Here is a 13333-nt window from a genome sequence, read left to right as displayed (position 1 = left end):
ATAGCTTCTCATTTTTGAACTCCTGTTTCCTTTGAGATGGATAACATAAACACTGCCACTTCACATCCTTAGCTATAAAAGGCTCAAAGTGGGCAATTCTCTTGGAAGTTGGAAGAGCATATAGATAGATCTGCTTGTACTCAGACTGTTACTCATGTAGAGGGTAACAAAGACCCTCTTGGTCTTTTACCCTGGGTTTATCTCTCTATGGCCTACAAAAAAAAGATCTAAATCTTGAAGGAAAATAATTTGGGTAAGAACCTAGGAAATGTTTTTGATTGCTCACAATATGATATAACATACCTGAAATGTATTGGTTTAGATGAAGCAATTTGAGATGGGAACAGTGATTTTTATTTTTAATAACACTGTTTGTTTTTTTTGTTAAGGGAGAGCCTGGAGTTAATGGGAAAGCTGGTAGGCCAGGAAATCCTGGAAACACTGGAGAAAAGGTCAGTAAAGTGCTTTCACCTAAGGCTGCCCCTCCTTTCATCTTTGTACTGTTATTCCTTCTACATGTCTTGGTGCTAGGGCTATGACTAGCTTTATATGGTAGCAACATCGCCACCCAGTCAGTCACAGCAAGAATAGCTTCCTGCCTTTGGTTCTTATTTCTTCTAAAAATCCAGACTCAAAAGGAAACATTGCTGCTTTGTCACAAACTTTTGAAGCAATTGTAGAGGAATGCATGGACTGTTTGAACAGTGACCCTGCTCCCTGTTAGCACCTACCCTCAAAACACTTACACAAGTGTGTCAGGCTATTCGCATGGGAACTCCCATTACAGGTGAAGAAGCAAGTGCTGAAGAAGCAAGTGCACATCTTAGAGTTTGATCTTCAGAGACTTTCCCCCTTTGCTGCAACCTTCTTGTCTGAAGGCAGAAGCTGTCCCTCTGGCCAGCTTTCTTCTTCTGAAGATTAGCTGTATTGTGTAGGTTGCAGCTGTAAGACAATGCCACAAGGCTTTAGTTCAAACTCATCTCGGATTTATCTTGTTTGCTTTTTGTCTCATTTATTTGTGTAGGGTCCACCTGGGAGTGCTGGTGCCAATGGAGAGAAAGGGGAGCTGGGGGATGAGGTGAGTCATCTGTACTTTTCTGGAATGGATGACTACATTTGTTGGCAGCTTCAAATGTTTTAACAAAGCTTTTATTTTTGTGCAGGGAAATCCTGGTCAGGATGGCCCTCCTGGAGAAAGGGTAAGAGAGTCTTGCAATATGTCACAGTGATGAGATATAGGGCACTGTAACTGCTGTGTTTGGCTAGTCCTCAACAGAGCTGGGGTAACTCAGTGTTGAGCATCAGGAACATAATGGTAAAACTAGAAGTCTAACAGGAAAGAAATGGGTATCTTCTCTTGATGTACACAGTGAGCCTCAGAGCACTGAGGCTTTACCAACAGTGTGCTGGGGTTTAGTCCAGTCCAGTCCAATAATTCAGTCAGAATTTTGAAGCTAAATCCTGTGCAAGTCTTTGAATGAGGGAAGAAGACATGAAACCTATGCATGACATTTTGTCTTAGATTCTCAGTTGCAGGATACTTCCATGTTGGCACTGGAGTAACAGATTCAGGGGAGACCTTAGCCATCCTCACAGAGGCCATGTGTTACTTCTCCTTTCATGGCCCTCAGCAGTCACTCCACACTAGGCTGTGTGGGGTTTGGAAGTGGTAGTGCACCTGAGGTATTTTGATTCTCCTGCCTCCTTTTACAATTTACATGGTAGGAGGATAATCTGGTCCAATGCTATGATCTTCCTCGAAGAATCATCCAAGATCTGTGTGACCAGGGCAAATGAAGAGCACAATGTGACCAGAGCCTGCACTGCTGTGTAGCAGGTTCTGAACCAGCATTTGATTCTTTTCTAACAGGGCAGTAATGGAGAGAGAGGCCCGCAGGGCACGCCTGGTACTCGGGGGCCAAGAGGAGACAAGGTAACTACTGACTCATGATGCTATTTCTCTCACTGCATTATCTCTGCCTGCTTCCGCACAGGTGCTTCCCCAGCATAACCCAGGAAAGGGCATGTATTAGAGAGTGCAAATATGTGTCCAATATCTGATCCCATCAGACTTCTTTCATAGGCCAGCACCTCATTGATTTCACCACTAGGTCAGAAGATAGCATGAAAAGGTCTCTTGTGCATTCAAACAAATCTCTCCTATACCTGGTTCCTACTATTTACTAGTTGTTGGGTTTTTTTTTAATGAAACTGTGTACCATCGTAGCCATTGCTTCTGAGGGCTTGGATGGACAGATCCAGGTTCCAAAGGATCGTGAAATGTTAGCTTTGGACCTCTTAATCATGAGGGCTGTTATGCTCCCAGCCCAACAGTGCATATCTGAACAGTTCCTGTGGCAGTGGGGCCAGAGGGTAACAGTGGCAGTGGAAAAGAGTCTTCCTCCTTCCTGTGTACTTTGTGTATCTGGGTCTGTAGTATGTGGGTCCCAGATGTCAACAGTATAGCAGAGAATATAGCCATCTGGTTGATTCTCTACTGGTCCTGGGGGCAAAGCCAGCAAGGAGGGAGTTATGGGGTATGGCCAAGCTGAAGCAGCACAGCTTTACTCTCTGTAGGAAAAGTTCATCATGTCCTCTTGTCCTTCCACTCTGCTGCCAACCCTTCTTCCAGGATAGAAGAGTGTTAAAGGAAGCTGACAGGCAAGGTTCTTTGGGTAGATGTGATAACTTTTATTAGACCAGCTAAACAGTTAGGGAAAAGTTCTTTGCAAGCTTTTGGGCACAAACACCCCTCTTCAGGCATTGGGGGCAATTATACACACAGTTTGGGGTCCCACAATGCACCAGAGATCAGCCACTTCGTAGCAGACTTGATTAATCGAGTCTGCTCTGCATGCAAGTTGATGCGCACTGCACTACATCATGCACAGTCAGTGGTGTACCTAGACTCCTGGCAGCCCCAGGTGAACTTTTAGTATTGGGCCCCTTGTATATGCTCAATATTAAAACTTTCTTTTGCAATTTTTTTTCCCCATTTTCAGGCCCCCTTTCTGTCTGGGCCCTGGGTGGCTGCCTGGTTTGCCCATGGCTGCGTTCGGGTCTATGTGCAATTGTATAAATGGTGAAATGTGTGTCACCATGCAGAAAATGGCAGTGGTGCACTTTTGAACTAAAGCACCTTCTATGTGTTTTAGTTAAAAAGCGCACTGCTGCCATTTTCTCAGTGCTGATGCACATTTCACCACCTATACAACTCCAAGTGTTGCAGCGCCAGGCGCTTTTCAAAGCATCTGGCACTGCGGTGCATGCATGTGTAAAAATGCCCTGGGAGACTCTGCTGTTGAAAAGAAGCTAAAAGTGTGACAAGAAGTCTGTGAAAAGGAAGCTGCCGTCTCAGAGGCCCCAGGGAAAACTTCTCCTTTCCTGCATGAAGATTGCTCACATTGGGAATGATTTTTGCTTTGGAATCTGGGACTTGGAGGGAAATTTTCCAACTTCTCTACCTCAAAAGTTAAGACAGTTGTGGAGGATAGCAGCAAAGCAAGGGACTGGGATGGAAGAAAGAAAATGACAGCAGAGAAAATGAAGTGAAAATGTTAGAAGTGCTTGGCAGTAAATGGCTCTGAGTTTTCATATGGCATTAGCATGAATCTGGTATTTCAGCTCCATGAATTCTCTGCATGAGAGCTGTTTCAGAGAGACCTGTACAGGTTTTTAGGGTCACAGCAGTCTCCTTGTTCCTGTGACTCATTAGGGAGTGTGCAGATGCCATTCACTGATGGGTGGTGAGCAGGAAAGTGTGTGTATGTGTGGAGAAAGGGGGAGTTCTCCCTCAGTTCCCCTTTAAGAGGGGTTTGAGGTCTTCAGGATGGGCTGGGAGTAAGTAGGAAAGTATTTTGCATGTCTGCCACTTGGTGAATCATTCAACAGGCTCATGAGGAGGAGTGGGTGGGCAGTAGTACTCACTTGTCCAAAATCAACGTGCTGAAAACACCAGGCAATGCCACACTTTGTGTCAAGGAGATGGAAAATGTGCTGTTGCTTCGTGAGGTGGTGGTGATGAGAAATAAGAACAACAACAAGTAGGGCATACCGTACTGACCTGTCACTGATGAATTACTGCCTGCCTGTCCCTCTCTTACACATGGTAAGGCTGCTGTCATTGCTGTTTTTTACTGTACAACCAAAACACAAACGAGTTCTTTCTCCTCAGACATGTTTTAAGAAATGCACGGTGAAAACACCTGGGAAGCTACTGCTTACTTAACAGCCAGATTCAGAACTGAGTCGGTGGAACGCGCACCCCATGTTTTGCTTTTGTAGCCGGGCAACTATAAAGATCAGTGCAAAGTATCTTGACTAAGATTTCCATATCTGTGTCCAAACAGCACAGCAGTAGTGGTCTGTAAACTGTCACTTTGTGTGCAAGGCCTTTGAGGTTTGGAAATGCTCTTTATTCCATATATTCAGTGAATGGCTAATAGTTTTTGCTGACATTGGTTATTTTGGGAGAGTCACAGAACCAGTTCACTGGAGGAAATGCTCCCCCCTCCTACCATCCGCTTCACTTTAAGCCAAGAAGCCAGTGATATGGGATGTCAGAAAGCCTGGGTTTAAAACCTTCCACAGCCAAAGAAAACTTGAATCCCCAGGAAAGTGCCCTGTCCACCATATTAGTGTGTTATGGTGTTGACCTTTCTTAGTCATACTGTTCACACTGTTCTTCAACTATATATTGACTGGGACAGAGAGAGAGGCCAGAAAGACTCTCCAAACCATGACCAGAGCAGTCACATAGAGCATTCAGGTTCTAGTCCTGGAGTCAATGAATATTTGATTTTTTTAATGAAGCGGAGCAGCTCCAGAAGAAGAAGTTGAAAACAATCCACTGCTAGCCCCTGTCCTGAGATGGGTGAGACCTGGGTTGAGATCCCCTTTTTGTCTTTTCAGAACAGGGATTTAAAATCAGGTCCCATGTGAGTGCCCTCACCACCAAGCTATGGAGTCCTTTTCACTTTCTCTGATCCAGTAAATATTTTTTTATGCAAAGTGATATACAATGAATAAGAGACTGAGAGAATATTCTTTCCCTCAACACTTTGCCCACCCCCTAGCCGGGCAGTTAGGCCACTCTCCGTGGAGATCAGAGATGTAGATTCAAAACCTGCTCAGTCTGCTTTGCAGCAGTGTAAGGCAGGTAGAAAAAGTTTCTTCGAGAGCTGTGAATTTCAAACATCAAACAGCTGCATCTGGTTAATAAAAAGTGGTTTCCTGTACTGGGCACAAAGTTCTTCCATCCCTGCAGGTCTTTCTGCTGCAAAGAGCTGTTAACAAACAAGGGTTCTGGCAGGCTGTTCTATTCGCTTGGCTCACTATCAAAAATAAGAGGTTCCCTTTCAAGTGTCACCCAAAACTTGCTGGTCTTGCAGAGCCATTTCACCCACTTGTTACTTGGCGTACAGGGCAGTAAGCAAGGCCTGAGGATGAGATGAGCATTGAAAGTGCTGGGGTAGTGGGGGGGAAGCTTTTTAAGCACATTCAGACACACTCCTCCAACTTGAAGCTGCTGGCAGCCCTCTGGAGAATTCTATGTGGTTCTGAACATGCCCCATTTCAGAAGGTCTGGCCAGCTAGAGAGGGGGAGAAGAATGCCCTCTACAACAAGTGGCTCTCACAGCAAACTGCTCCTGGTCATTTATTTCTGCATCAACTCCACGCTCAAAAAGAAAGCTGTGGGATGACAGAGCCAACAGGCTCACAATAAGCCAGCCTGCTGCCGTGCCATTGGGGAAACTACAGCTGTGCAGAGAAGACCAAGATCTAGGAGGCTAGGTCTGGGATTTCCTACAGATCCTTTAGGTCAGTGCAGTTGTCATGTCATTGCTTTGCCAGCTGCCACCAAACCATCCCATGAATACATTCAGTGCTAGGTTTTCCCCAGAATATGTCAGAAATGTCTTACTACCTTCTCCCTCACGGTGGATTGTGAAAGCTTTGAACAGCCCATCTCATCTCCACCGTTTAGACCTGGTGACTTTATTTCTCATATCACACTTTTCACTTTACCCACACAAGTTTATCTGCACAAACCATCAAGAAGAGTTAAATAAATGTCTCCTGATGGCACCTGCAAGAATCAATTAAACTACATTCTCACGTCTAATTGATTTCCAATCAAGCATCAACCTGAATAAACCAAATAATTTCCCAGAGCTGATGTTGGCAGTGACCACAATTTAGTAATGATGACAATAAAGCTGAAACTGAAGAAGATTGCAAACAAAAATATACTAATAGTCAAATATGACCTAGAAAAGTTCAGGGATCCCACAATAAAGGCTGACTTCAACATAAAAATTGGAGGAAAATTTGAACCACTCCTAATGCTAACTGACTTACAAAACATTACAGATGGATTCATTCAAGCAATCAAAGAAACAGCAGAAGATTTGCTTGGAACAGCTAAGAAAAAGAGTCAACCGTGGATGAACAACAAAATCATGGAAATGTATGATGCATGACGAGCACCGAAAGCTAAACATTTTGATTCAGAATCTGGCAGTCTCAATTACAGAGAAGCAAACAGGAATGTAAGAAATGAAATAAGAAAGGTGAAAGAAGACTGGATTCTAAACAGGTGTGAAGTAATTCAAAGTGGTTTTGAGAACAACAACAACAAGAAAGCATTTGAGAGCCTGAAGAAGATAACAAAAACACACTAAGCAAGAACAGTGGCTGTAGAAGACAAGAATGGAAAAATACTTACTGAAAACAATGCAATACACAAGATATGGGCAGAGTATACAAAGGAACTCTATAATTACAACATGCAAATGGAGCACAAGGTACTTGACAAACTAGAGAAAGGAGTACCTGGAAACACTGAAGAGGAAGACCCAGACACCTTAAGAAGCAGAAGCACCCATTAGATGCTTGAAGATTTAGAAAGTACCTGGGCTAGACAACATAGCTGCAGAATTCTTGAAAACAGGTGACAACATTGTTAGACCTCAACTCCATGTGATGCCCAGCAACTAGGGAGACAACAAATCGATGCCATCATGCATCACCTGCACACATTGCTCGTCAACAGCTTTATTCAAAATGGAGACAGCTTTGGACAATGCTCCAACAAACCAGGGAGCTGCTACAAAAATTAGTTCTTTCCATATTTATACACCTTAGTTTATGCTTATTAACATTTACCCCACCTTTGCCTCTCCTTTGTTCCACCCTTAGTCCTTCCCATCTTAAGCTCCGCCTCTGTTTACTGTTTACTTCATTAGCATGGAATTGCCTATGCATTAAACTTATTTACATATCTTTTTGCTATGAGTGTGTTTAAGACCCTGACCCCAGCTTCTTTCAGTCACTTGCAGTCTTTTGCTGATTTCTTCACCATTTCAAGGTCTTGCTTCTGCTTTATCTCCCAATGATAGCTGGTGGTCTGCATGTTGTTCTTCTTACACGATGAACTAAATATCTTACAACGCTATTATATTGTTAGGAAAATGCTTACCTGAGCATCTTGCAATGTTACTTTTAACATACCATTTTGCCTTGTGGTTAGCAGCTTGCTAGGCCACAGGTTATAGCCTTTTATTCAGCTGCAAATCCAGTGCTTCTTACGATCCAAACACTGTCACCCTAACAAACGTAACAAGCATGCTTCACAAAATTTGCAACATGATATGGAGGGAGAAAACTTGGCCAACCCAATGGATGAAATCAGTCATCATTTCCCTTCTAAATAGGGGAATCTCCACCAATGCACAAAGCTTCAAGTGGAAACCATGCTGGTAGAAAAGCAAGTTGGGTTTAGAGCATACAGAAATACCACAGAGCAAATCCTCAACATCCAAGTACTGTGTGAAAAGCACTGTGATCACCAAAAAGAACATCATACTTCATAGACTTCAAGAAAGCTTTTGATAGGGTGTGGCACAAAGCACTTTGGCTCACTAAGAAGAAGCATAATATCAGCAGATTTCTGATAACACTAATAGAAGGACTTCACAGCAATGCAAGTAGTGGAGTGGTGATCAACAACAATATTGTTGCATAGTTTGCAACTTCAATAGAAATGTGCCTAGGTTGCCTGCTCTCACCTTGCTTTTTCAACCTCTTCCTTGAGCAAATCATGTCAGATACCTTAGAGAATTTCACAGGCACCATATCAGTTGGAGGGTGGAATATCAACAACCTGTGTTTTGCTGATGACATCGAACTGATAGCAGGGACATCTGAAGAGCTTCAAGAACTTACAGAAATGCTAGACAAAACTGCAAAGAGCTGCAGAATGGAAATAAGCGCTAAGAAAAGCAAAGTCATGACAAATCCCAAGATCACTGACAGCATATTTGATGTGAAGATCGGCAATGAAAAACTAGAAAGAGTAACAAGTTGTAAGTATTTGGGAGCCACCATCAGAGAAGACTTAACATCTGAAAAGGAAGTCAAGACCAGAATAGCCATTTCCACCAGCCAACTAGAAATCTTAAAGAAAATCTGGACAAGCAGCAATATTACACAAAAGGTAAAGTTACATCTGCTTCATGCAGTAGTCGTCTCTATGATGCTTTATGGCTGTGAGGCATCGATGCTTAATAAGAAGTTAGAGAACAGAATTCAGGCATTTGAAATGTGCTGCTTTAGGAGGCTGCTTCATGTCTTGTACACAGAGCACCAGCCCAATGAGTCCGTCAAGCAGCAAATCAGTCAAGAAATTGGAACCTATGAACCATAGTTGGAGGTTGTGCAACAAAGGAAGCTGCAGTGATTTGGACACATCACGAGAAGACTGGACACCCTTGCCAACATCATAATGCAAGACACAGTGGAGGGAAAGAGAAAAAGAGGCAGACCCAACAAGAGCTGGGGAACCAATATTAAGGACTGGATTGGGCTTCAACTGGTAGAGTGTACAAAACTAGCCAAACACAGGACAGAGTGAATGAGGGTTGTTACAGCATCTAAAGTACCCCAGTGGTCGCAGTGGCCTCAGGGCTGACTTGACTTGAGCTTGATTACCCTCAGGGGAATTCTTGCAGTATGTTCTGCCCTTTTTTAGCAATGAATGCTGGAACTCTAAGACACTAGCAGCTTAGAAACTGGGCAGGAGTTCTTAAGGCTACGGGGGAAGCTGCACAGCACAGTACAGAGGAAGCTCCATGGGGTTTTTGAACCTTGCTTGCTGGAAAATGCCAAAATTGTAATTTCCTGTTTACATGCTATGTTCTGGGAACAGCAACCCTGCTGTATGTTGTTTGCAAGGCAGATGTGGGCAGATGTGCATGAAAATGAAGCCACAATAGGGCCTTGGAATGAAATTGTTAACAAAGAGAGAGGGACTAATTTCCAAGATTCAGTTTAGACACGAGGTATGACTGCATTGCCAGAAATTTCTCCATCAGTATTCAGGGCCCTTTGAATGTTATGTTTTATATTTACTTCTTGGCCAGCCCTGATGGAAGTTTCTAGCTAGCAAACAATGGATTTAATTCTTCTAAACTGGTATTTTGTCCAAGCTCTATGCCATAGGCAGAGTCTTAAATAAGGTAGGAAAGTAACGGAGATGTATTAACAAGATTTTTTTTATTTCAGTGTGCCAGTGACTGGCTTAGCACAGCCAGGCTGAAGAAGCGCTTGGTTCAAATAAGGTTATGAAATAGAGAAAGGAGTAGTTCTTTTGGACAATGTTTAGATACTTACCAAGTTGGTCAGACCATGCATTGCCAACAGATCTAAGTGTAGATACGAGAATGCACAGTGGAAGTGCACATATGGGAAACAATATGCTGTGCACATAAGTGGAGTGCATTTTGCTTTACTGAGATTTAGCTATTCATCTAAAAGGCTTCGAGTTCACACTGAGCCCTGGGATTGACAGAGCATGAACATTTCTTGTCTTTCCATTTAGAATCTTAGCAGTACATCCATCTCTTTCACAGACATGACGTGTATTGGAATGGTCTGTGCCCACCTGCATGCAGGCATGGTGCAAAATATCTGGGGGTTGTTTGCAGATTTTTATTTCTTAAGTTAGGGACAGACATTACACATAAACTGGTTTAAGTGATCAGAAACTGGTTTAAACCTGTTACAGAAGAGATGTTCACTGCACATAAACCAGTTTGTAAAAGGCTGAAACCAGTTTGAGATTGAATGTAGTATCAGACTTAACTGATTTGAGTCAAACCACTGTATGCAATGTCTGTCCCAGACCCCTGGCTGGTTTAAGTTAAACCTGACTCCCCTAGCATCCCAGCATGCTCTCTGGGCTGGGTGGGGCTCTCTCTTCCACAGCAGGGCTGTCCTTTCCCCTCTGCTCCCTGGCCGGAGCTCAAGCAGAAACTTCAAGCAGAAACTACAACCCCTCCCCTTCCCATCCCCTCTGCCTTACAGACACCTCTCAGCATTAGCTAGCAGACCACATGCTGGCTATGGTCCATGCTGTGGTAGACAGGACAAAGGAAAAATCAACAGGTAGCTGGTAATGTTCCTCTGTTTTCTTAATGGGGTGATAAACACTGATTTAGGGGTAATAAACACTGTTATCAGTTCCCTGCTAGGCTGGTCAAGTGGGAGAGGGGAGCCCTTCCCTAATCAAAGCATCCTGCTGGGGCCTGGCCACGCCCCCCCCCCCCCCCCCGGTCAGGACTGGAAGGAAAGGGAGGGCTGCTCTAGCATCCCCTGACTTCTAGCCTGAGCCACTGCAGGCATGTACCTGCATGTCTGGGATGTCTGTACAGTTACAAATGTCTGTAAAGTGATTTAGCCTAGCCAGATTAGACTAACCTGAAAAGATTGAATCAATTCAGGCTCTGGCTTTTCGAATGTCCGTCCCTAGACTTAGACAGTGCCCCATACTGTCTGGTGGTTGTAGTCAGCCTGATATAGTCACTGGAAGATATTTCTTTAGTAACCTTGCATTGTGTAAATCCCTACCTTTTGCCCTAAATCTAGAACTTCTTGACAAAACCGCAAGAGTGGGTGCTAAGGTTTAATGTTAAATGGGAGATTTCAGAAGGAAATAAGGTTTTTCATTTAAAATGTAATGAGTTAAGCTATCCAAAGCAGAGCAGAAAGGACAATTTTAATCTGTTTCAACTATATATAATAGTTAAAACATTACATTATTAATAAAATGAATTATTAATTTAAAATAAAACATTTGACACATTAATTTAATAATAATGTATGCATTGTTAATTCTATTATGTTATTAATATTATATATAAACCCTCTGAAAGTTTAAAAATCCCAGATTCATTGGAGAATCACTGCTTCTATCCAGCAGCCGGTGTCTATTCACCTCAGTCTGATATCTCCCCTCACTCCCTCCCAGCTGCCAGAGGAGCCAGCCTGCAGGGCTTCACACATTCTGTTTTTAACAGGTGTGAGGGAGAGAGCGCTAGCAGAGTAGCGGGGATATCCTGTCCCTTTGAAAGTGTTTCATGAGAAAAAGGTGAATAGTTTCATCCCCATCCTTTTGGCACCCACTATACACACACTGTCCTGCTATCTAACATTAGGATTGTTCCCTTGGCCTTTGGTCCTTGAAAACCTTTTTAACCCAGCAATGTGAATTAGAGTAATCTGCTCTCCTCTCCCCCTCAATTCTTCACCAGGGCCAAATCCCCACTCACCAGCTCCGTGAGCACGGAAGTTCCTAAGCACACAGGAGCCACTGTGGTTGATTGCCAAGAAATAGAGGGAAGGCCTAGGGAAGCCAGCAAGGAGGATTCCCCATCCCCAATTTCTCCCCACCCACTTGCTTTGTAAGTCATCTGTAGCTCTGGCAGTGTGGACACTGGGGACCAGTTTGGACATAAGGGATGTGACCATTGCATTCCCTGTTACATAGGTTCGTTGGCTACAACTCTGCTGTGCGAGTAAACAGGATGCAACAGCTGTGAAACAGCTGTTGTTATGCTCTTGGCCTGGGGGAGGGGAAAGACCCTTCCTTCAACCCAGGCAGAGAGCCCATATTTATTTGAGTATAAGTATCAGGGCAGTATATATTATTGGGAGCAGCAATATTAAAAAAAATCAGAGCATGCTGAAGAGAGAGGCTGTAAAGAGACATGGACTTGTTCTGTAAACCCTTTGGGGCAAGGGGTCACCGCTACAGGTATTTTTATAACCCCTTGCAGAGTGGGGCCAGTGTGTGCCACTAGCCTCTGAACAGATGGCAATGGCAGTAAGTGACCCTCTGAGGGTTGTTGAAGCAGCAATGAGATTCCTTTAAAAGAAAAAAAAAACACCTTTTCAGCTGCCAGAGATGAATCCAAGTTTGAAACACAATGTTATCCCCCACCTCCCTTCTTTGGGGAGACATTGGGTCCTTAGTAGGTTGGACTTTCCAGTTAGATCCTGCCTCTTTCCTATGTGAAGCCAGATCTCTGCATGTGAATTCTCCTGGGTGTTAGATGAATCCATTTGGTTTTTGTGACTTAGTGCCCCTTTCAGTATGCTCCATGTCTGAATAAAGTTCTGATTTTAGAAGAGTCCTTTTTCTGCCCAGTATAGCTGCTTGTGCTGCTTTTCTACTGCTCTCCCCTAGCATTTGCAGGACTCTGCTTCCAAAATGCCTCCTTGAACTTATACATTTTGTTGTCTTCATTTTCAGGGTGAGCCTGGCCCTCAGGGTGACCAAGGACGGGAAGGACCTCTTGGATCATCTGGAGATCCAGTAAGAACTTGGCTAATTGATCCAGAATCTTGCTAGAATTGAGAAGGAGGGGAAATGGGGAGTCTGTCAGATAAATAACACGTGGATAAGGATAAAATGGGTGTGCTCCCAGGCTTCTGATCTGAAAAGACGGATCTGAGTTTAGGGGTAGTAGAAACGGTGCATACAGGAATCCATGACATGAACACACCTAGAAAATGGAGACTTGGCTGGCTGTTTGGGACTGAAAAAATTCCACATCATTTCCTCATCCCCCATAGAAACAGATGCCAGCAAGTCTGTCAGAGAGATTTGGAAACCTACAAATATGAACTGCAGCAATGCACAGAATTTTAAGGCCTGGGGCCAGATCCAGCTCTTCAAGTCATGTGAGTTAGGGGGACTGCACTTCTGAGGAAAGTCTCCACCCCTCCCTGGCATTGGCGTTGACAGCTCTTGCATCTGTGAATGTCCTGTTTTAATTCAGGCTCTACTTAAGGTCTCATTTCTGCAATAGTCCTGACTTCCTCAAGTCACTTTGTAAGAATTATGCCCACAAGTTCTTGTGCTAGCTCCGTGGCTGAGGGAAATCCAGTGGAAAATGAGCCAGAGCGCGAACAGTCTCGTTGGTGCTCTGAGTGTTTTTATCGTTTGGAAAGGCAAGACCAATTTTTCCATCTAACAGACAAAGCAAACAGT

The 13333-nt window shown here is 43.7% G+C and overlaps 1 protein-coding gene across 1 annotated transcript in view; it reads left to right on the top strand.

The window, feature by feature from the left end:
• Positions 1–13333, top strand: part of COL6A1 (collagen type VI alpha 1 chain) — an 80931-nt gene that overhangs the window by 33474 nt on the left and 34124 nt on the right. Inside the window, exons 16-20 of the mRNA XM_006260987.4 lie at positions 390–452; positions 1025–1078; positions 1164–1199; positions 1871–1933; positions 12593–12655. Coding sequence (XP_006261049.1) covers positions 390–452; positions 1025–1078; positions 1164–1199; positions 1871–1933; positions 12593–12655 — 279 coding nt within the window. The remainder of the gene's footprint in view (positions 1–389; positions 453–1024; positions 1079–1163; positions 1200–1870; positions 1934–12592; positions 12656–13333) is intronic.

This window comes from Alligator mississippiensis, chromosome 4 (assembly GCF_030867095.1).
Source record: "Alligator mississippiensis isolate rAllMis1 chromosome 4, rAllMis1, whole genome shotgun sequence".
Classification (NCBI taxonomy): Eukaryota; Metazoa; Chordata; order Crocodylia; family Alligatoridae; genus Alligator; species Alligator mississippiensis.
This window is presented reverse-complemented; position numbering and strand designations above follow the sequence as displayed.